Source organism: Pongo abelii, chromosome 23 (genome assembly GCF_028885655.2).
Source record: "Pongo abelii isolate AG06213 chromosome 23, NHGRI_mPonAbe1-v2.0_pri, whole genome shotgun sequence".
NCBI lineage: Eukaryota > Metazoa > Chordata > Mammalia > Primates > Hominidae > Pongo > Pongo abelii.
The window spans coordinates 26,651,256-26,676,019 of record NC_085929.1 but is presented as its reverse complement, the minus strand read 5'-3'; the positions used below and the strand labels follow the sequence as shown (position 1 = coordinate 26,676,019).

Sequence of the window (24,764 nt, the reverse complement as noted above, 5' to 3'; positions counted from 1 at the left end):
GGCATTTCCTGAAAATGGGGACTGTCCTGCTGCAGACCCCGCTCCTGGCCTCTGGTGCTACAAAGTATCTGGCAGGAACTCAGTGACTACTGAATGGATCTGGAGCAGATAAGAAAGCCAGTGTGAAGTCCCAAGGAAACCCACAGAATTGGCACTGGCATCTTCCATTGGGTATTTTGTGACTAAAGCTGGATGGGGTCCTTCTTCCCTCCCTCCTTGCTCCTGCCACCACCGTAATGTCACCATCAGCGAGGGTGATATAGCTGGCCTCACAGTTCCCCAGGCAGCCCTAGACAACTTTCTGCTCTCCACAGACACAGTCTAGACTGGCGATGCTGAGGCGCTCTGTATCATTGTCCAGACATGGCGGGGTCTAGGACCACTGCCCACACCACATGCTCAGCCACAGCAGATGCCCGGCCACGCAGTCTCCACCCCCATGCCACAGCCCCTCCACCGGCTCTGTGGTTGCATCCCACATGGTCTCCCCACTGCACCTCTTCCCCTTGGTCTTCTACTTCGCCCAGCCCAGCTAACATGACATGCAGGCAGAGGGTGTCCTAGCGTCACTGCAGGCCCTTCCAGCGGCGGGCAGTCCTCCTATTACAACTTTCACGGCGGCTCTGCCTCATCGTCAGCAGAGACCTTGTCTCCCACCTTCCCCTGCAAAAGACACGTCACAGGGCATGACCTCCCTCCATTCTCTCCTCTCCACCTGAAAATGATGTCATCTTCAGCTGTCCTTGGCACCAGACTCAAGAGAACGAGCCCTGTGTCCATCTTGGCCCCATGGGGCCCGGTGCCACCATCCCCTCCACTGTTTCTCCACCTCACTGCTCCTTCTTCCTAGAGTCAGGGATGCTAAGCCTGTCCATAGGAAAACCCATCCCTGCACTGCTCCTCTTTGGCCACTCCCAAACCCTGCCCCCTTGGCTTCAGGACCAGGGGTGGGGGTCTGCACTTGCTTCCACAGCCTAGGGGTGTTTCCTGTTCCCCTCAGATGGTCCAGGCCAGTTCTGAACGTGTTGGTTCTAAGTAAATACAGCGAACTGGCCAGCCTAGATGCTAGTCCAAACTGCCATCTGGAACTGCTGAGTTACCGCTGAGAGGAGAAGCCCATCACAAAGTGGGGAAAATGGGACCAGGCTCCTCTGCTGAACAAGGAAGATGATTATTCTGATTGCCTTCTACAGAATCTGGACAACAGGGAAGACTGTTAAGTCTCTCAGGGAGAGGGCCAGTGGAATACTCCCACGGTGCTTCAAATACCCCATTGCAAACTCCCAGTTTAGGTGCAATCAGCTCATTTCCCTGAAGGTTTCTGACAGAAGGGTTTCTTCTCTGATTAGTAAGAGGGTTTCCTCTCAGATTAGCAGTTACATCTGTTTGCAGGCATTTTAGTGACACCTTACAACAAAATTTAATGAAATAAAGCAGCATTTAAAAAGACTTGCTATTTACTGAGTGCTTGCTTTGAAGTACTATGCTAAACAGTTGAAATGTATTTTTATAATCTTTACCATATACAAGGCAAGTAATATTGCTTCCACTTTACAGCTGACAGTGTGAAGCAGAGGGAGAAAGCAGAGACGTAGAATGACTGGCCCACAGCCAGCTGCAGTTATAAGCAGGGGGTAGTTCTGAACCCAGCTGGATGGGTCCAAGGCCTGTGCTCTTTCCACAACACCACATCCAAAACATTTTCCAGTATCTTTGTTGTGTAAATAAGTAATTACATAATGCCCAATACTGATAAGAACCAAATGTCCAAGAACCCCTATCTTTACGACTTCTTGCTCTGAAAAAAGGGGTTGCCCAGGATGTCTGCCCAGCAGTGGGGTTGCAGAAGTTCAGGAGGATGAGGAGATAGGCGTGGGCACCGCCTACCTCTCCCCATAGCTGAAGGTCTGAAGAACCACCCGGAGAACCCTAGGAGCACTGACATCCCCATTCAACTCGAGGAACAGCTCACAGCCCTAACACAAGTTACCACATGCAGAGCAAAACTGGAAGACATCTGGGGAACATAATGAAGGACTGGACAATTTCACACTTTCACAGATGAAACTGCAATTAAACTATACATACACGGTGCTGTGTTATTTTGGTAATACAGGGACACAATTTAATGATTCTAAGGATTTTTTTGTAGTTTTTTTTTTTTTACAAGTCAGGTGCCATAAACATTCAAATAATCCATCTTTTAAAAAGTACGTTTACAACATCAAAAGAATTAAGATGAAATATAAACCTTTCTACTTACAATTTTTATACAGATTAACCAAATCACAAATACCACAAATAAATGTTAATGTTAAATTGTAACAATATAATGAATAAACATTCGGATTCTTAATAAAATCTTCCTTTAACATTTTTTAACTTACCATTATACTAAATAATCTATGCAGAATTTTGGGGTACAATACCAAGAAGGCACCAACAGTACAAAGCAGATACAAAGCAGTTTCAGAACTTTCTTGAGTGCTCTACACGGATAAACAGCACAAAAAAAGGCAACAAGCTTTAGGTAAACCTGGTGCAACTCTGGAGGACTTGCTCTGGGTTTCCATTTGTTTCTGACCCATCATGTCAAGGTGGATGACGTAAGAGAACATATTCACTGTTATAGCTTCTCATCTGCACTACAAGAGTATCATGTTTCAAACACCAGCGTAACAATTTTAAAGCACAAATGCTTTAAAAATGTATAAGCAAAAGGATTGCTCAGATTTTCAAAACCATTACATTTACAAAAATATTTCCCTTAAACTTGGGATTGCTCCAAAACATTGATTTACAAATATAAAAGTATTATGGAAGGACCCAAAGCATGTGTGCATATGTATGTGTGTATTAACATACTGTTACCATACTATATAAAAGTTACCAATTTAAAAACCATATTAACATATAAGCAAATAAAGAGAAAACAGTCTCTTCTGAATGGCTGAAATATTACGTGGCATGCGGTGTGGGTAGTTTACCTTTGTGATTCCTTAGAGAAAACCACTGGTGAGCCACATGTAGCTTCTCAAAGCTACCGGTTACCTCTACACCCACTGCCTGTGCCCAAGAGCAGAAGGAATGAGTGTGCACACACCACACACTGTGCACTGCACACAGAATACAGTATTCTTCTACCCAGATGCCACAATGTCTGCGTATCTCTGCTAGCTTTGAGGACCTGTGTCAGGACAGAGTCCTCATGATTAGTTCTTTCAATTCCATCCCACTGGCTGTTCAGTATTTCTTTTATACTAAATGAAAGGACTGGAATGTTTCAACAAGAATTTTTTGCTTACATTTTAGACACCAAAAAAGCTGTTAGTCTGAAAGCTTATTTGAACATACTAATAGTGGAGGTGCTGTTCAGTGTCACTAATATGAATTAAGATGACCTGATCTGTACATTTTTACAAATGTAAGAAGAGCCAAAATGATGCATCTACTACATATGATAGCTAGCGCTTTTCATAGGTACCTTGGTTAGGACCATTCTCTGCCCAGTTACATTATGTTTGGCATGATTAATAAAAAGCACACAACTTATGGCTACAATGATTCTAGATGAAGTTAGTGGTTTCATGCCAATCTGACTCCACAGTACCAGGAAGGGGAATGGGAAGGAGCTCAGTCTCCAGATGTTAGTAGCCAAGGCTATGGTTTTCTATTTAGAAGAGGACTGCAAATTAACCTCTTAATAGTAACTTTCCATTTAGAAAGAAACAAGAGTAATAAAACCGTCAATGCTTTTTTAAAAATGAAAACTGACTTATCAGTGTTATCCGGTAACAGTCAAATTTCTGTGTCCTGTCAATGCTGTGTGGACCTTCCGATGGCAGCTCTGAGCACACAAGTGAAAAGCGCGTATTTCAGGGCAAGAATAGAGATGTGGGTCTGTTTTCCGAGGATGAGCCAGCTATCCTTCCTCAGCCACAGGAGTGGTGAGCGTGAGCACCCTGGGCTGGGTGGTGAGGACTGCGTACTGCGGGGCGGCCCTTCCCAACTCTTGGCTGTGCCCAGCAGCAGCTCTGGGGCACAAGGGCAGGCCCTCTTTAGAGAGAACCAGGGAGTCCAACCTGAGATGTTGGGGCTTCTTTGTTAGGGTTTAACAGAATATTTCAGACCTAAGATTGCGAATAAAGGAACATGACAGAATCGATTCTCTGCTGAGCAGAGGTAAAAAGGACCCTACAGAAGTACCTTTCTAACTCATCTTATGTAAATCCAAGTACTGGGCCAATGCCTGGGCGGCAAAGTGAGGCCTGTGAGCATTTCTGTGTTCAGCACAACCTGAACCTGACTGTCCATTCAGACACGCTGATCCAGAGGAAAGCAACACTGAATCTTAACATGAATGTGAAGATAGAAGATGTACATTTATTTTCATGAATTACAAATGCATTTCTGTTCATATTAGCAGGCAGTCTTTATATAACCCATTCTCCATTGCTGTCAAAAATCAAACAAGAAAAAAGGACAGCTGAGAAATGAAAAGCTAAAAATAGAATTATTTTTCCTAAATGATCTGCTGGATAGCATTTTCCGTGGAACACAACTCAGAGGTAACAATAGAGTTTTCATTTCAATCGTAGGCATGTGGCACTTGGACAGTCATCTCTGCACAGAAAGCTGTAACAGTCATGCGAGGGTACAGTAATTATTGAACAAGGCAAATTTCTCACCACAGAGAGCAGTGGGGAAGTCAAGAGGAGGCACCGCACTGGGACAGAACACCGAGTCAACTCCACAGTACACAGTGGCAGGAACAAATACTTAAAGAGATCAGTAAAATATGGATAGAGCTCCAAACACGAGTTAGTGCTAGCTTTTTCTGACGGTCTGACTCAGAAGTATCAGAAATATTTGAGTACTTGAGGACAGAACAGTGCTTCATGTCATGAGCTCCTGGAGGCTTTATTACAAATTGTTATATTGTAGGTTGAAAAATGAACTTGAGATGCTGACATGCTGTAGAAGGAAAAATAATTGTATACTTTCTCATTTAAAGACGCAGTGTTCCTCTCTGGTAAATCCTCAGGCATGGAACGTGGTTACTGAAACACGCACATTTGAAGTAGCTCAAGGGCGTATATGCACCAGCATGTGGAGTTCCACCCTGGGACATCCCCAGAAACCGCCCACAGCTCAGCACTGCAACCTTTGTACTTCTCTCACCAAATGTCAAGTGAAGCTGCCACTTTAAATCTTTTTTTGTTAAGTCTTACAAACATTAAGTACTGCACATAATGCTTCTTGGCAAGTGTTACACCTCTATGTGGTACAAGTGACCACAGTAAGTCTACAGAGTGACACTGCTGGGTGCAGTACTTCCTTTTTATTTAGAAAAATGACTGCATTTTCTAAAAGCTGGGCCAATAGCACATACCTTATATATGTTAGTGACTACCATGATATGAGAAAAGACGTGGACAAGTGCTCCCCAAGGATTCTGGAGACGGAAGCACTTGCTGCAGACTGCAACATCAGCCAAGGTATTTCCACAAGCTCCTGCTCTGGGGAAACAGTTATGGTCAAAAGGTGAAGTGCAAATAAGGGGCTGTCACTGACTTAAAGTGCCCTAGGTAGTAGCCTTCCCTATCATAAAGTGAGATGCCAGTGACTAGAGCCAATTGGGGAAGAATCTCTCTCTGGTGCGGCTGCATGGTCAGCAGGGCATCATGTAGAAAAGGATTCAGGAGAGGGAGGAACCACTGCATCTTTCAAACCAGAAAGCGATTAGTGACTAAAGCAACAGTAAGCAGTAGGTGCACTGAAGTACGTACTGCCGCAGGTCACCAATGGGTGACACACACAGGGCTGCCAGGAGGAATTCTCTGGACTGAAGAAATTCTTTGAAAGCATAAAAGCCACAACTACCAGAAACCGCCCCTCCAAACGGCTCAAAGGAGTCAAAGTGGATAAGCCAAGACGGGCTGGAGACAGGACCAGGGGTCAAGAACTGGGAAGAAGAACACCGATGTCTGAGCACGTCCAGTCCTCTGAGCCCTTGTCCTATAGAAACACAAACAGACCACTGAGTTAAGAGTGAGCCACGTGAAAACAGCATCGTCATCAGCATCACAAAACACAAAAGTGACAACAGTGAACCCCATTAAAACAGCAGCAGCAGCAATAGCATTATGAAAATAGAAAAGGGAAAAAAGACTCCTGCAAAATGGCCATTTCTTTGGACACACTTGGGCAAGGATAACACATGGCAGTTCTGAAGGGGCCAGGGTCAGCCCTCACTCCACAGGCACCTCCTCTCAGACAGTTCTGAGGTGGTTTCCACAACACTCATAGGAAAGACGCCACCTCCCTCAGCCTACGCTGAATGCAGTGTTCCTAAAATGCCCTTTATTTACCGTAAGATATCCAACACTAGTGCTTGCTTCAGCAGCACATATACTAAGATATCCAACACTACTCCATGGTCAAAATTAAGAGTTTAAGGGCCTTTGTAAAATAATACATCTTTATGCAAAAGGGTCTTCTGCCACCTCCTATTCTTAGCAAGTCTCTCTCTCTAAATGACCAGCTAGGACAGAGTTAACTGCACAGGCAGGGGACAGTGCATTGTTAATAATGCTCACATTTTCTTTGATTGAGGGCAAAACAGTCCTGGTGGTAAGTGTGAGTGAGGATAATGGGCTGGGGTTTTGGAAAGGCAAGGAGCTGTGACTGGTTCCCACGGGCAGGAGAGGTGCTGATCACGCAGGTCAGAGGTGACCTGACAGCTATGTTCCCACGAGGCCTCTGAACCAGCACCCTGAAAGGCAGCATTTCCCTCACTCTCTATGCCTGGCCGGGGCCCACCTGGAGCATCACACCAGGAAAGCATGAGCAGCGGCGCTTTCCCTGTTTTTCCAATGTCCCTACTTTTACTTGGAGAAATTCTATTCCAAACCAAATCTACTCCAACTGTTTACAGGCTAGTGGTTCTCAGATGCTAGCCTGGAAAGCCCCTGGAGGGCTTGCTAGAACAGATTGGTAGGGGTGAGCACAGAGCAGCCACACCTGCAGAGCCACTGCCTCCTGGCCTCCACTGTAAGTAATGAGTGAACTTCACTCCCAGCTATTGATCACTTTGTCCCATCCCCTTTTTTTTTTTTTTTTTTTTTGAGACAGAGTCTCACTCTGTTGCCCAGGCTGGAGTGCAGTGGTGCAATCTCAGCTCACTGCAACCTCCGCCTCCGAGGTTCAAGCAATTCTCCTGCTGCAGCCTCCCGAGTAGCTGGGACTACAGGCACCCGCTACCTACACCCAGCTCATTTTTGTATTTTTAGTAGAGGCAGGGTTTCATCATATTGGCCAGGCTGGTTTCAAACTCCTGACCTCAAATGATCCACTCACCTAGGCCTCCCAAAGTGCTGGGATTACAGGCATGAGCCACTGTACCCAGCCTGCCCCATCCTTAAAAGTGAAAACTGCCACTCAAATCATGTTCTGCATTCCGTGGTTCGGATGAAGAAGCCTGGTGGAGAAGGCCAGTGGGGCAACCAAGTGTCTCAAAATGCAAACAAAACAGACTTTTCCCTTTGGAGATTCTCATTGGTGTGAAATGTTTTCCAGCATGAAAACCTAGCAGAGTATCACTTACTATTTCACAGAGCACTTTCAGAGCTGTGGTTTTCATCTGCCACTCAGGAGTTGGGGCAAGAAGAATGGGCTAACTATAGCCAAACTGTGGACTTGGAGATGGGCTAAGAGGGAGAAGTGAACTGCAGCCAAACCTATGGGTTGGCAGGAAGTTAAAGCTGCCCTAAAATACTTTCATCTTCAATAAACCAAAGGGAAATGCGGTTCATGCCCCTAGTGATCAATCCACCTGAGAAAATTCACAATCAGGCAGATGAAGAAGGAAGTTGAGCACTAACCTTTACCTTCACCCGCCTCACAGGGTAGGAGACTGAGGACATGGGCTGGGCAGGAATGAAGCTTGTCACAGGTAGTAGGCATGTTCAGCTTTTAAACTTGCCCATGGAAACATTTCTAAAATTGACCCCCTTAAGCAAAATATAATGAATATAATTTGACCCTTTAAGAACTTTCGCCCACCACTACAAACATCACTTGATTGCTTCCTCTACCAGAGGGGCCCCACAGCTGTGCTCTGTGGTCCTGGGGTGTATGTTTCTAGGCCTTTCCTGCTGCAGCCAAATGGTCAACCGTGCCCTCCCAGTGTTCCCATGTTTTATTACACCTTTACCTCCTGAGCTCTCCAATTCAGAGCTCCTGATCTCCGGTGTGTGGGCTGGGAACTCAGAGACAATGCTCCTTAGTATTGTGAATGAGTCCTGAGAACTTTCCCAAGGAGCAAGGCTAATCACAGGCAGTGTGCAGCCTGCCACCGTTTCATGCTGGCAAACATTTCAAGAAAATGGCATTCTGGGACCAAAATACCCAGATTCTCTGCCTAGTTTTGCCACTTGATGTACAATTTTGAGCAAAGTGCTCAAAGGCTCCTGTCTTCAGTTTCCTCAATTATAAACATGGATGCATGCTGACTTCCCAAAATTCTGTTGTGATCACCAAAATGAAATGTTTATGAAAGAACCTATCCCATAGTTTAATCAGCCAACCCAGCCCCAGCTTCCCCTGGATTCATGTGATATTCTAGATGATTAAATTGTAAGTCAGTCTAGATGTTGGCAACTTCCTTTGCAATGAATGGATAAAATGAGATGGATTGATGGGTGGATAGAGGAACAGATGGACAGATCTGTGAGAAAACAAGTAAGATGTTAATGTTAACTGTATAATCTAGGTGGTGGGAATATGGGTGTCTACTTTAAATTCCTTCACCTTTTCAGAATAGTTGAAAACTGTCACTAAAAGAATGTTGGGAAAAAAAATCATGCTATAAGCACACAGGGATCATCTGTGTGTCTTCTGTGTCTGGAGCAAATGAACAACACACAGAGGTGACTGTCCTTGCCACGCTGGGACTCTCAGAGTGGTGGTGGACCTGACAGGGATACTGGTCCCCTGCCTTGCAATGCTGGCTTCAGGAGGCGTTCTGCCAGCAATTGCGTCCTGTGGCCCCAGGAGCAACCCTGCCTCTGTCTTGCCATCCTTGTGCCTGCGGTGCTGCCTGTCTCTTCAGTGGCCTGGCCAAGTCGTCCCCCAAGTCCCTGCTCTCAGAGGTCCTCCTGCATCCTTACTGCCGCCAGAGTCACCTGAGCCACTGCTTCAGGTCAGGCAGCTACCTGTGAGGGAGAGCTGGCCTCCTGGGGAAGCAAGGGCCACAGCCTGGGCTGGCCTCTTTCTCTGCAGCCCCCTCTTGCCCAGCTGTCTGGCATGTCCGCCTTCCAGGTTCCACACAGCTGTGCCCCTCCCCAACCAGCAAAGAACCCAACTGTCAGGTTTCAGCTGCAGCACAACTGCCGCGAGTCGGACACACTCTGCAAGGCTTTAATGTCTGCCTTACTCTCTGGGGCCCACCATGCCTGTGTCCACCTCTGGGACTCTGTATACTCCCTGTTGTTTACATTTCCTGCTATGAGGCTGCTGGAAAGCAAAACCTGGGTTTTATTCATCTTTGTTCCTTTCCTAACTGGCAAAGGGAAATGCTCAATGCTGATTAAATGATGAAAAACGAATTATCACGTCAACCCCAGAAGTTCTTTTATACTGAAAATGTGCACAGTTGTGTGTGTGTGTCTTTCTCCCCTACCACGTGGGCCCCTCTGAGGCTGTGTTTAGGTCCTGCTTGCTCCGCTTGCTCTTAGTGTCTAACTCAGACTACGCAGGCAGCACTGCCGCCTGACCTGAGGCGACAGAGAAGATGAGATGCTCACAGGCCACCACCTGGCTGAGGGAAAATGACTGTGAAAGGAATTGTGAAGGAAGAAAAGCAACAGAAGTTGCTCAGCTCAATCTTCTAGGTTCTGTAAAGGGCAAGAGAGTGAACCTCTCAGGCCTCACAGGCCATCCAGGTCTGTTATGACTACCCCACTCTGCTGCTGTAGAGGAAAGGCAGTGGGCTGACCAAAGTCTAGTTAACCTGACCTTGTACAGACACTGGGAGTGTGTCCTGGAGCCTCACAGAGGGAGAGGGACGGACTCTTGAGAAACAAGAGACAATTGCTCCACTGTGAGCACCTCACAGAGGAGCCAGGAAGGAAGTTCTGTGGGGACTGCAGGTGTGAAAATGGTTGGATCCTGGGGCCCAGCTTTCTGTCAGTGAGTGATTGTGCAAATCACTGTGGCTAACACCTCCTCCACTAGAGAGCCACATGTGTACGGGGCAACAGAAGACATGAACCAGCTCAGCCCCCTGCTGGTAACAGGCTTCTTTCTCAGTCACTCCGCAGGGCTTATGGCTAGCAGTCCACTGCACGTCCTGTTCGCGTGACTCCACATTTCCCTTGGGTTTGAGAGATCGTCTTTTGGGGTGCGTCTGGTGTTAACTAACAGCAGGCTAAGTGAGGGCTTAACAGTGCCAGCAGCCCTGCCTCCCTCAAGTTGGTAGGTTTAGAAAACTTGGAGTCTTTCAGACTTTGCCTTTCCTCCTCCTCTTGAATTTGCCGCTTCTCACCACTTCATTTCTAGTCCAAGGCTACGGCCCCTTTGGTATGGAAGACCAGGCATTTGTTCTTAGCTGATCTCCTACCCAGTATTCCCTCATTTCAATCCCTCCTGCTTTGATGTCAGACTTTTGAAAACACCATTTTCTGGCCCCCAAACTACTAGTGTCTACTCCCTACCAATTTCCCGCTCTGTTGCCCTGCCTGGCTTTCAGGGCTATCTGCTTGGAGGCTGAGCTGGTCATGTCAGTCCTCAGCTCATGTCTACTTGGTTCTTTGTTCTTAGTGATGGGGAATGGATGCCTGTAACTGCAACAAGGTTTTGTCCAAAGCATCTCCCCAGCAACTGCTTCTACCTTGGCTCACAATTCTTTTTTTTTTTTCCCTGAGACGGAGTCTTGCTCTGTCGCCCAGGCTGGAGTGCAGTGGCGCAATCTCGGCTCACTGCAAGCTCCGCCTCCCGGGTTCACGCCATTCTCCTGCCTCAGCCTCCCGAGTAGCTGGGACTACAGGCGCCCGCCACCATGCCCAGCTAATTTTTTGTATTTTTAGTAGAAACGGGGTTTCACTGTGGTCTCGATCTCCTGACCTTGTGATCCACCCGCCTCGGCCTCCCAAAGTGCTGGGATTACAGGCGTGAGCCACCGCGCCCGGCCCACAATTCTTTATTCACTGCTCCTTTCTACAGAGTTCTAAACACAAGTCCAGTTCTCTCTCCTCTTGTCACATACTCTCTAAAATCAAGATTTGCATTCTTTTCCTGTATACTTTTTTTTTTTTTGAGACAGGGTTCACCCAGGATGGAGTGCAGTGATACAATCATAGCTCATTGCAGCCTTGAACTCTGAGATTCAAGCGATCCTCTCCTCTCAGCCTCTCAAAGTGCTGGGATTATAGGCATGAGCCATTGTGTTGGGCCTGCTCAATTTTTAAAATCTACCAATATTGTCACATTGTTCACCTCCCCTTATGACCTAAGCACATGTAGCTTCTGTGCAGGCCCATGTAAATCCCCCTGACTGGCCAGCCCAGCCTCCATCTCCGGGATGAAGTTTCTCCAGCTCTCCAGCCTACACTGCTAGTCTGAACCAGTAACAGGGTCTGGGCCCCTTGCATGTAACATCAACTGTAGAACCAGGTCCCAGCTAGGAGTTTCTGAAGGGGCAGGCACAGAGGACTCTAACACTAAATTTATTTAACTGGTGGCTCTGCTTTCCATGGGAGGGAGTTCTGAGGAGAACCCTTTCCAGAGAGATGCTCATGTAAACTGTGAAACTGCTCTGGACAGGCAGCAAGGAATGGATGAGAACCCAAAGATGAACAATCTAGAATATGAAAAAGTTGTTTCCAAATAATCACATTCACTACCCTTGAGAGTAAAGGAGGTACTTGGAGTTTCTAATAAACAAGAGAGAGATTCCTAAAAGAATATATGTAACTTTCTAAATAATTTTTAATTCTAAATTAAAAAAAATACCTTTCAATAAGGAGCTTGGAAAAGAATACAAAATAATGGACCTTGAGGAACATAATATTCTAGAAACAAAAGGCAGTGCCTCCCTTGCTAGAGTTCACTGTATTAAACTCCAGGTACCTGACAAATTTAAGATCTGTATCCTGGCTGGAATCTAGCAGTCTCTTCAAAAATTAGTTCTTTGAGCTTTTCCTTAGGCAAGTCATCCAATTCCATGTCGAACTTGAATGGTGCTTCGGCGATGGGCTTTAAGAGAAAACAAAACATTTAACAGTCGAAGTTGTTATGGGTAAGGCAGTAATTTACTGATTCATAAAATGACCACTGCTCAGATTCTGAATTTACAACAGGACTGATGTCTCACAAAAACTTAAGAGTTGCTGGCCGGGCGCAGTGGCTTAGGCTGGGTGCAGTGGCTCACACCTGTAATCCCAGCACTTTGGGAGGCTGAGGCGGGTGGATCACTCGAGGTCAGGAGTTCGAGACCAGCCTGGCCCAACATGGTAAAACCCCATCTCTACCAAAATTACAAAAAATTAGCCAAGTGCGGTGGTGCACGCCTGTAATTTCAGCTACTCAGGAGGCTGAGGCAGGAGAATCACTTGAACCCAGGAGGCAGAGGTTGCAGTGAGCTGGGATCGTGCCACTGCACTCCAGTCTGGGTGACAGAGGGAGACTAAGAGTTGTGCCCACACTCCTGAAGGTCTCATAAACACTTAGACTGGGAGCAACTGAATCTGTTTAAAGTGTTTTTCTGAACTTACCACAAATCCCAGAATAATTTTTAAATGTTTTAAGGCAGTGAATGTCAAAATAAGAGAAATGTGCTGCTGTGGGGGTGGTGGTACGTTTATCAAATCAACACCCATAATACTAAAATACCTGCATTTCATTAAATAAATCATGGTATCTTTATATGAAAAAACATCTTAGAGCTGTTAAAAATTAAGCTGCAAGGCCAGGCGCAGTGGCTCACACCTGTAATCCCAGCACTTTGGGAGGCCAAGGTGGGAGGATCATGAGACCAGCCTGACCAACATAGTGAAACTCCCATTTCTACTAAAAATACACAAAAATTAGCTAGGCATGGTGGCAGGGCCCCTGTCGTCCCAGCTACTCGGGAGGCTGAGGAAGCAGAATTGCTTGAATCCGGGAGGCGGAGGTTGCAGTGAGCTGAGATTGTGCCACTGCACTCTGGCCGAGGCGACAGAGCAAGATTCGTCTCAAAGAAAAAAAAAAAAAAAACAACTGGCCAGGCACGGTGGCTCACACCTGTAATCCCAGCACTTCGGGAGACCGAGGCAGGTGGATCATGAGGTCAAGAGATCGAGACCATCCTGGCCAACATAGTGAAACTCCGTCTCTACTAAAAATACAAAAATTAGCTGGGTGTGGTGGCACGTGCCTGTAGTCCCAGCTACTCGGGAGGCTGAGGCGGGAGAATTGCTTGAACCTGGGAGGTGGAGGTTGCAGTGAGCCGAGATCACACCACTGTACTCCAGCCTGGCCTGGTGACAGAGCAAGACTCCATCTCAAAAAAGAAAAAAAAATTAAGCTGCAAGGAAGATTAATAGGAAAATGCCTATGTTGTATCAAGAGAATGAAAACTATTTTATTTTTAAAATTTAGATACAGAAATATAAGACTGAGAAGGAAATACTCCAAAATGTTAGTAACTGTAACAAGATTATAGAGCTACATCTTTGTAGTATGAAAAAAATCTCTCTTGTATTTTCTTACAAGTATTCTTTTTTTTTTTTTTTTTTTTTTTTTTTGATACAAAACCTCGCTTTGTTGCCCAGGCTGGAGTGCAGTGGTACGATCCCAGCTCACTGCAACCTCTGCCTCCTGGGTTCAGGCGATTCTCCTGCCTTAGCCTCCAGAGTAGCTGGGATTATAGGCGCCTGCCACCACACTTGGCTAATTTTTGTATTTTTAGTAGAGACAGGGTTTCACCATGTTGGCCAGGCTGGTCTCGAACGCCTAACCTCAGGTGATCCACCCACCTTGGCCTCCCAAAGTGCTGTGATTACAAGTGTGAGCCACCATACCTGGCCTCATTTTTTTTTTGAGACTGAGTCTCATTCTATTGCCCAGGCTGGTGTGCAGTGGCATGATCTTGGCTCACTGCAACCTCCGCCTCCCGGGTTCAAGCGATTCTTATGCCTCAGCCTCCAGAGTAGTTGGGATTACAAACATGCACTACCACGCCCAGCTATTTTTGTATTTTTAGTAGAGACGGGGTTTCCCCATGTTGGCCAGGCTGGGCTCAAACTCCTGACCTCAAGTGATCCTCCTGCCTCGGCCTCCCAAAGTGCTGGGATTACAGGCGTGAGCCACTGCGCCCAGCCCCCATTTTAATTTTTAACCATACTCCAGAAAGCTATTTAAGTAAAATATTAACTGTCTATTTAGATCAAAGAACCCCATACACACTCAGTGACAAACAATGATTATTATTTTTTAGAGAAAGAGTTTTGCTCTGTCACCCAAGCTGGAGTGCAGTGGTGTGATCACAGCTCACTGAAACCTCGATCTCCTGGGCTCAAGAGATCTTCCCACCTCAGCCTTCTGAATAGCTGGGACTACAGGTGTGAGCCACCATGCCTGGCCACATTTTGATTTTTAAATGCCTGTGAACTAATGCAATGTTATACAACTAAGCTGATGATAATACCAGCTGTCAATCAGTGAATGCCTAGAATCTCACTTCTCACCCATGTAATCCTCACATGACGCCTTTAGGGGGAGGAAGCACAGACCCCAAACTCTGCACTAAGCTTTGGCCATCTGAAAGGGGAGAAGGACTCATGTCCAGAAGAATAAATAGCTCAGCCCAAAGGAGGGCTATGCATCTGGGATCACAGAAGGTGTCCTACACGTATCACCCACCACCCCAGCCAGCTCATTTGGACTCAGAAGCTTGGGAAATCTCCAGCTCACTAAGCTTGTAAGAGCCCCAAACCCATATTCTCACCTATTCTGTGTTACTGGCTACGTTGTAGGTATTTCACAAGCTGCCTCACTTGTTGCTGGAGGTAGGGAGATGGATGTGGAAGGGAAAGCTGATTCTTTCAAAAATAGGAGGGTAAAGACTATTCTCTGTGCATATGAGCCTCAACTAGAACAATCCAAACTTTTGGTTCATATTGCATTTTTCTTTGTTATCCTCCAGAGAATAAAGTTAAAACTGAACCCCAGAGGAACCAGAGAGCCAAGGCACTAGGACTGTCTTGGGGAGAACATGACATGCAGCATCTTCTACTTGAATGCCCCCGCCTGCTCTGAAGAGCTGCCACATCCACTCTGGCCTTGTCACTTCTTACAACAGGCTCTCGTGTCCTTGTCTCTAGGGAATAGCACATCCGACATGGAGTCGCCAAGCCACAGTGGAAACTGTCCAAGTTGACTTCCCTCCTCACTCTGTGTGCTGTCCCTGTCAGCAGGCCACCCACCTCCTCTCCACCCCGGCCATCCTCAGGGCCAGCACTTCGCTTCAGGTGCCTCTTCCTGTCACACCATGAAAATGGCCTCCAGTCTCAGACCCATGCCCTCTGTGCTCCACACTGGTGCAGCTGTCCCCTTTATACATGTGTTTCCCCCGCCCCTACCTGTTGCAGGTGGCCTGGAGGAAGTCTTCTGAGATAGACAGAGAGTTACAGGGGGAGGAGGTTTCAAGCTGTGCCCCACAGCACTCGTCCTCAAGGCAAAGGTGGGCTTATTGGAAGAACTGGGTATGGCAACAGGTACATCTCAGGAAAATCTAAGCAAGATATGGTTGGTCCACTGCTGGGCTGATCTATGTCCCTGAAGCAGCAGCCAGGAACATGAGCTCTTACCTCGTCACTCGGGTCGTAATACTGCTCCAGATATGGGTGGGCCAGAGCCTGTTCTACTTCAATCCTCTTGTGTGGGTTGAATGTCAACATTTTGTCCAGTAAGTCCAGAGCTATAAAGAGAAAGGTTTTGCAGTAGTGAGAGCAGAAGGAGTAATCACAGAAATACTTCAATTTCCTGTTTAAGTAAACTTACCCACAAAACAACTGAGCTAAGCATGACGACGGAGAGAGCAGCCAGCACAAAGGGTGCTGACTCTATCTCCAAGCCTCCTGAGACTGTGAACATAGGGACCGACCATCTGACAACTGCAGACCGCAAACAAAAAAGAAAACAAAAACACTGGCACTACTTAATGAAGTGTCTTTTCTGACAATGATCATTTCTTTCTTTTTTTTTTTTTTGAGACGGAGTCTCGCTCTGTCGCTCAGGCTGGAGTGCAGTGGTGCAATCTCAGCTCACTGCAAACTCCGCCTCCCAGGTTCACGCCATTCTCCTGCCTGAGCCTCCGGAGTGAGTAGCTGGGACTACAGGCGCCCGCCACCACACCCAGCTAATTTTTTGTATTTTTAGTAGAGATGGGGTTTCACCGTGTTAGCCAGGATGGTCTCGATCTCCTGACCTCGTGATCTGCCCGCCTCAGCCTCCCAAAGTGCTGGGATTACAGGCTTGAGCCATCGCGCCTGGCCGGCAATGATCATTTCTTATTAGGTTATTTGTAGGCAAAGGTCAACTTCATCCATCTGCAAATTAGCACATACTATTAAGCCCTCAAAGTAGAATGATAAAATATCATTATTTCTTCTTAAAACATTTAAAAATTTAATTGTATGTCCCTTCTCACCATTCCTAGAATGATAAACAATCACGTAAAATTTGGCACAATTTAATACTCATGATCAGTTTAAGGAATCACTTCTAGCCACTACTTTCAAGAAGTTAGTTTTCACTATTTACTAAGAAAATATTTCCTAACCCTTAAGAACAGTCAGTAGACCTTCCGAAGGGATTGCTTGGGTGTTGGGGGGAGGTGGGAGGCATCTTGCCGCCTGAGGTCATTGAAGGGCTGTGGGTGTGTATCTGTGCTTAGCCCCGGCCCCCAATTTTGACCTACCTTGTTGCAACCCCTGACCTTAAGACAACAGGAGACGATAAACATGGTAAACCACATGCTGGACATAATGAGAAATTCCGCATAGAAAACATTTAAAAGTTATGTATGTTTCTATCTATAATCTTTTCAATACATACAAGTGCACTTTAGGAAATTATGGAATAATGATATTTTGTTTTATAGCCTAGATAACTTTTCAGAGTAGAGAATCCAGACAGGTTTTGCTGTGACTGAAGGAGTGTCTGCGCAGTAGAAGATGTGGTCATGCCTGCAGCTGTGACCCTGGGTCTGTGGGCACACAAACTGGCTAGGTTTAGGAAGTGGCCCTCTCAAGGGTCAGGACAAAGAACCCAGGCATCTCTGGTTCAAATCCTACTTCCAAGGAACACTTGTAGATATGTGTACAAGACACATAACCCTTGCCGAATCTTAAGATTCCTGTGGTTGGCTGGGCGCGGGGGCTCACGCCTGTAATCCCAGCATTTTGGGAGGCCGAGGCAGGTGGATCATGAGGTCAGGAGATCGAGACCATCCTGGCTAACACGGTGAAACCCCGTCTCTACCAAAAATGCAAAAAAAAATTAGCCGGGCATGGTGGTGGACGCCTGTAGTCCTGGCTACTTGGGAGGCTGAGGCAGGAGAATGGCGTGAACCCAAGAGGCGGAGCTTGTAGTGAGCCGAGATCGCGCCACTGCACTCCAGCCTGGGCGACAGAGCGAGACTCTGTCTCAAAAAAAAGAAAAAAAAAAAAAAAGATTCCTGTGGTCTATAATACAGGTAATAAATCCCACTTTGCTTCCTGCTCCCGAACAGCCCTCCCCACATAGAACTCACAGACATTTTCTCAAGGACTTTCTTGAAACTAGATTAAGTCATTTGGCTTTTCACCTAGTTAGATACTGTCTGTGCTAAGAAAAGTCCAGGAGGCCTGGACCACAATGAGATTCTAACAGTATTACTTCTAAACCACTGGGGGCAGGAGGGTCCTACTCAAACTTGTTAGTATTAAGTAGAGAGGCACTCCAAGCCAACTGGATGTTTTGCATCTTAAGCATTTCTAAAACAGATCCGTTAGTTCCTTCAAGTTAAATAAATTCTAGGCCCTTAAACCTCCAGGCATAAATTTCAAAGGAAGACAGCTTTTTTAAAAAAAGATTTGCTACTTGAAAAGTAGCTAGATCTCCAGCCTTCTTTTACTGCAAGTGCTATTTCTACATTATTCATAGCTACAGAAGGAGAAAAGGAGAGAACTGGGAAGCAGCTAGCAGGTGCGGATCCCACAGTCAAGAGTGTCCGGACTCCCTCCTCCCACGCCACATGGGCATTCATTGGTAACACTCAGATGGTGTGAATCATGGCTGCCTGTGTGGATGCTTACTTGGATACAGGTTTTATTTCCCCTAAAAGACTGGAAGTCCCTTTGAGGCTAGTATTACACCTGACCACAAATCCTGACTTTCCCTAGTGCCTTCCAGAATGCCACATTTTCTCTTTCTGTGTTTTTTAAAACAGAGTTTGGATTTTGTTCTATGGCCCAGGCTGGAGTGCAGTGGCATGATCATAGCTTACTGCAGCCTTGAACTCCTGGGCTCAAGCAATCCTCCTGCCTCAGCCTCTCGAGCAGCTGGTACTGCAGGCACATGTTACCACACTCAGCTAATTTTTTAAAATTAATTTTTCTGTAGAGATGGGGAGTCACTATGTTACCCAGGCTGGTCTTGAACTCCTGGGCTCAAGTTATCCTCCTGCCTAAGCCTCCCAAAGTGCTGAGATTACAGGCGTGAGCCACTGTGCCTGGCCCTTGCCTTTTTTTTTTTTGAAACGGAGTCACGCTCTGTTGCTCAGGCTGGAGTGCAGTGGCGCCGTCTTGGCTCACTGCAACCTCCACCTCCTGGGTTCAAGCGATTCTCCTGCCTCAGCCTCCTGAGTAGCTGGGATTACAGGTGCCTGCCACCACGCCAGGCTAATTTTTTGTATTTTTAGTAGAGACAGGGTTTCACCATGTTGGCCAGGGTGTTCTCAAACTCCTGACCTCGTGATCCACCTGCCTTGGCCTCCCAAAGTGCTGGGATTACAAGTGTGAGCCACCGCACCTGGCCAGCCTGGCCCTTCTCTTTAATCTCAAATAGTATATAACCACCTGATTCCAACCCTTTCTTCTAATCCATCATCCTTTTTTCCTTCTTGCCCTGTCCTGGACCTGGGGAAAGCAGTCGACTGGCTCTCCACAGTGCCTCTTCGTGTCCATCTTGCCTGCCTCTTGAAACTCTGACCCTGAATCAATGCTGCAACCTGTCACTTCCATCCTCAACTCATGTTTCTGTGCAGGGCCAGAGAAAAGACTGAACTGTGCAAAGTGTGCCAGTGCGACAGTGCTTCTCAAACTTTCTGATCTCAGAAACTCTTTATACTCATAAAAACTGAGGGACGATTTGAAAACCAGTTAATTCTGCTCACAGCTCAAATAGTTACATAAGTGCTTTTCCCTGAGAAAACCACTGCATTCAGTATGCAGCAGAAATGCTATATGTGTTTGTCACACAGACATTGTGATGACACGTATTAAGGATGGATTTAATATGGTGAGTACTTTTTACTGGCACTGGTTTTGAGCAGTGGGGGTGTGGCAGTGCAGAGCTCAGTAATCTCTCTAGTTCCACGCCTTGACCTGGCTATGGTGCTGGGGACTCTGCTCACCATTGCTCCTGTGCCACAAGTGCTGATGGCAACATAGAGAGCAGTGTGGGTAACTCCTTAAGAGGATTATTAAAACAGCTTTAACCTTGTGGACACCCTGAAAGGATCCCGGGGATCTCAGGTGTTTAAGGAGCACACTATCAGTAACTACTGTGCTACAAAAACTCAAGATTTTCAATCTCATCAAGGCCCTCAACAGCTTCTGGAAAGCCTTGATCAGTCCCCTCCTCTACTCTCAGATTTCACCCAACTTGCACGGCTTGAATCATGACCTTCTTGCTAACTGACCCTCATTACTCTCAGCATATCTTCTTGAGGGTGCTACAGAGAAAACTGAGGAGCCCAAGAGTGATCTTCCCGGAATTCCCTCCTAGCCAGATTCACACACATCCTTACTGACACTGCCAAGAAAGATATCCTCTCTCTACTCAAAGTCAGTTCTCCCCAACTTGTGGCCTGGTCCACAACCCCTTCCCCTCACGTGGACCAGTCGTTTCTGTCTCCACTTTCAATTTCAAACTTCCCACTTCCATTCACTGTTTCAACTCCTCTTGCATGGTCACCAACAAGCCCCTCATTGGAAAATCAACCCACATTTTCCAATCTGTATCTTGCTAGACCTCTCTGCTGCATGGCCACCGCTGTGCATGCCTGCTTTCTCAAAATGCCATCTTCTGCTTCTGTGATATCACATGGAGCTAGTTTCTTTTCTTTGTCCCTATTCCATCACTGGCTGAAGGTTTGTGTTCTCCAACTTCTCACAATCTCACTCTTCTTCTTCTTCTTCTTCTATTTTTTTTTGAGACAGGGTCTCACTTTGTTGCCCAGGATGGAATCCAGTGGCCTGATCTCGGATCACTGAAATCTCTGCCTCCCAGGTTCAAGCAATCCTCCTACTTCAGCCTCCCGAGTAGCTGGGATTACAGGTGTGTGTCACCACATCAGGTTTATTTTTGTATTTCTGGCAGAGATGGGGTTTCGTCATGTTGCTCAGGCTGGTGTCGAACTCCTGGGCTCAAGTGATCTACCCACCTAGGCCTCCCAAAATGCTGGGATTACAGGCATGAGCGACCGCACCCGGCCACAATCTCATTCTTCTATCTTTTCAATCTCTTCCAAGATTTGAAAGACCACAGGTTAAATACCTCCCAAAGCTATCTTGAACTGAGGGTGACCAAGCTGTAGGTCAATAAATCCAAGCCTGTGTAGGTAATAAAATAATATACAGCCTATGATTCCATTTACAATCAATGTATGTATGGGTAATAACAAATATATGGGTAATAACAAAGTCTGCAAGCTTTTCAAACATTACGTTATCTGAGAAATAGAGACAGACTTCTTATAGAAATTGCATTTTTTAATTAAAAAAAAAAAGTGGGGTCCAGGAGCGGTGGCTCACGCCTGTAATCCCAGCACTTTGGGAGGCTGAAGCAGGTGGATCACGAGGTCAGGAGATCGAGACCATCCTGGCTAACACGGTGAAACCCCATCTCTACTAAAAAATACAAAAAATTAGCTGGGCATAGTGGTGGGCGCCTGTAGTCCCAGCTACTCCAGAGGCTGAGGCAGGAGAATGGCGTGAACCTGGGAGGTGGAGCTTGTAGTGAGCCGAGATCTCACCACTGCACTGCAGCCTGGGCGACAGAGCGAGATTCCATCTCAAAAAAAAAAAAAGGGGGGGGGGTCTTGGTGTGGCAGTGGCAGGAGGATCCCTTGAGCCCAGGAGTTTAAGACAGGACTGGGGAACATAGCGAGACCCCATCTCTACAAAATTTATTTAAATTAGCCAGGCATGGTGCTTGCCCGAGCCCAGGAGTTCGAGGCTGCAGTGAGCTGTGATTGTGCCACTGTACTCTAGCCTTCCAGCCTGGGCAACAGAGGGAGAACCCTGTCTCTTCCGGAAAAAAAAAAAAAAAAAGGAGGGGGTGGGGGGAGAAAATTGGATTCCTTATCTTCCTTCACTCTCGGGATCACCTGCTGGTTGTGCCCACCAGCATCCACTGGCCCTCTAATCCATCCAACTGTGTTTGCTATAGGGGAGCGCTCAGGCTTGCCCATGCTCCTGGGCTGTGCTGTGGGAATGGTGACACTCACTGGGCCATATTCACCTGAGTCCCCTTGGCCACAGTGACTGCTCAGGGATAGGCATGGCATCCAAGCTGAGCACAAAGAGGTGATGAGAGTCAGCCTAAGTCTTGGCTGCAGTGATCAGGTCAAGTGTCTTACTGTCATCATGAAAAGAGAGGCTGACTGACAGACAGCCCAGAGGAAGGCAAAGCTGGATGATAAAGAAGTCCAGATTCTAGACACAGTGTCTGTGCCCATCAATCCACATGTGACTGAACTTTTCAGTTATCAGAGCCAATAAAGCTCTTTCTCGGGCCAGTAAGTTCTTGTTATGTGGAACTGAAAAGATCTCAGACGGCTGACCCACCAAACCTGGCCTTCTGGTCTGTGTGAATGACTCACACACATTCCCTTGCTCCCCAAGCACCATCATTCAATGGTAACCACTGCTTATCTTTTCACATATGTTGTTGAATTCTTTTCTATGCATTTTCTTGTAGAAGGCTGAAATCACATTATGTATGACAAATGCTGTTTTATTTTCCCTTAGTAAATATTGCTCATTAGCATTTTCCCCCACTATCAAAACTTTGTAAAAAAATCACTTTTAGCGGCCTTAAAATATTCCTTTAAGTAGATGTCTCATAATTTACTCAGCCATTTGATTAACATTTGGCACTTAGGTTGTTTCTAATGCCTAACAGGTGCCTTAAATTAAACATAGACTAAACCAAATTCTCAACAGCTGTCACCCAAACTGCTCCTCCTATAGTTTTCCTCATCTCAGTATTTCCTGTAGACTGTGTGTTCTTGTCCTTTGCTCATTTATTTATACACTGTGGTCTTAGATTTGTCTCTGCTCTTTAGATACTAATAATATTAATAATGAATCTAAAGTTAACAATAATTCCTTAACTCTTTTAATTATCCTATGAGGTGGGAACTACAAATTGTCTCAATTTTGGGTTGAGGAAATCATGCAACAGCTTAAATAACTTGTCCAAAGTCAAAAATCCAAGTAGCAGAACCCTAGTTTGAACTCAGGAGGCTGACTCCAGAGCACCGGGTATAACCGCTGTACTTTGCTGCCTTCTACAGAACAGTTAGGAGAAGGTCAAGTGTTACTCAATTTAGAACATTTTAGACCTATTGTCCACACCTAATTTAATTTTATTTAGCTTTTAAACTTTTATATGTCTCTCTTTCCTTGATGTTTGTTTTAAAACATAGGGAGTCTTTCTCCATGCAGAGATCAGAAAAATACTGAATACTCTATTGTTAGTTTCTCATGATATAAATTTTAAATAAGTATCAATTCTTTTAGAATTCATTTTGATGTATAATGATTTAAATTGATTTTTCTCCAAATAGCTATTCAACTAGCCCAGTACTATCTGCTGAATAATAATTTCTTCCCCCTCACTGAAGTCATTTGAGAGAATCGTAAGCTAAGACTCCTTTAAAGAAAAATCTACAATACTGCTGGTTTAAGGGATACAGCAATCAAAAATTTCCAACAAACATGAAAAAATTTCAATCTCACTCTTAATTACAGAAAAACAAATTAAATGCCACTCCCCCATTTGGTTGGCAGACCTAAAAGTTCAATACCCAGAATTGCTGGAACAAAAGACATTTGACAGAATTGCCAGACTGTCCTCTACAGAGACTCAACCAATTTACACTCCACCAGCTCTCTCTGAAAACACCCTTTTCCCCACAGCCTTGACCACACAGTAGGGTGTCAAACTTTGATGTTTGCTACTCTGTTGAGGAGGGTGTTAAAAAGAAAAAACAAAAAGAATTACTGACTTTTCAATGTTTGTATCTTGTATAATGACTAAACATGAGTACCTTTTATATATTTAAGAGCTGTTTCAACTTCCTTTTCTGTGAACTCTCATTAAAAATTCTAGCTTGTAAGTTTTTTAATCTCTTGAGTTCCCTGAGGTCTTCCATTCATTTCCTGACAAATCTAGACTATCAGTTCTGTAAGAAAGCTCTCTCTCTCTTTTTTTTAATGAGTCCTCAGACTTCCCATCTCCAAACAGGTTCTTAATCCCTCTTATTGCTGGTACTATGTATGTCCAGGGCCTTAGAAGCCTTGATGGCACAGAACAGATACTCTATTCACTGAATGAATAAATTTATGTATGTTTTCTTAAAAATATAAAAACAACTGGCTAGATGTGGTGGCTCATGCCTGTAATCCCAGCACTTTGGGAGGCCAAGGCAGGTGGATCCCGAGGTCAGGGGATCAAGACCTTCCTGGCCAACATCCTGGCTAAAAATACAAAAAATTAGCCAGGTGTGGCGGTGCGCGCCTGTAGCCCCAGCTACTAGGGAGGCTGAGGCAGGAGAATTACTTGAACCTGGGAGGCAGAGGCTGCAGTGAGCCGAGACTGCGCCACCGCACTCCAGCCTGGGCGACAGAGTGAGACTCCCTCTCAAAAAAAAAAAAAAAAAAGAAAAAAAAAAAAAAGAAAAGAAAAGTAATAGTGCTGGGCACGGTGGCTCACCCTGTAATCCCAGCACTTTGGGAGGCCAAGGTGGGCAGATCACGAGGTCAAGAGTTTGAGACCAGCCTGGCCAACATGGTGAAACCCCGTCTCTATTAAGAATACAAAAATTAGCTGGGCATGGTGATGTGTGCCTGTAATCCCAGCTACTCGGGAGGCTGAAGCAGGAGAATTGCTTGAACCTGGGAAGCGGAGGTTGCAGTGAGCCGAGATCGCGCCATTGCACTCCAGCCTGTGTGACAGAGTAAGACTCCGTCTCGAAAATAAATAAATACATACATACATAAAAAGCAAAAATTAGCCAGGTGTGGTGGCACGCACCTGTAATCCCAGCTATTCAGGAGGCTGAGGTGGGAGAATCGGTTGAACCTGGGAGGCAGAGGTTGCAGTGAGCCAAGATCGTGACACTGCACTCCAGCCTGGGAGACAGAGCAAGACGCTGTCTCAAAACAAAACAAAACAAAAAATTAGCCACGCATGGTGGCACGTACTTGCGGTCTCACCTACTCAAGAGACTG

General features: G+C 45.9%; 1 protein-coding gene across 1 annotated transcript in view; it reads right to left on the bottom strand.

Annotated features, from left to right (window-relative positions):
- Nucleotides 1-2,102: 2,102 nt before the first annotated feature.
- Nucleotides 2,103-24,764, bottom strand: part of MAPK1 (mitogen-activated protein kinase 1) — a 106,785-nt gene continuing 84,123 nt past the window's right edge. Inside the window, exons 7-9 of the mRNA XM_024239685.3 lie at nt 15,849-15,958; nt 12,130-12,255; nt 2,103-6,018 (exon numbers count right to left, since the gene is read on the bottom strand). Coding sequence (XP_024095453.1) covers nt 12,139-12,255; nt 15,849-15,958 — 227 coding nt within the window. The 3' untranslated portion in view covers nt 2,103-6,018; nt 12,130-12,138. The remainder of the gene's footprint in view (nt 6,019-12,129; nt 12,256-15,848; nt 15,959-24,764) is intronic.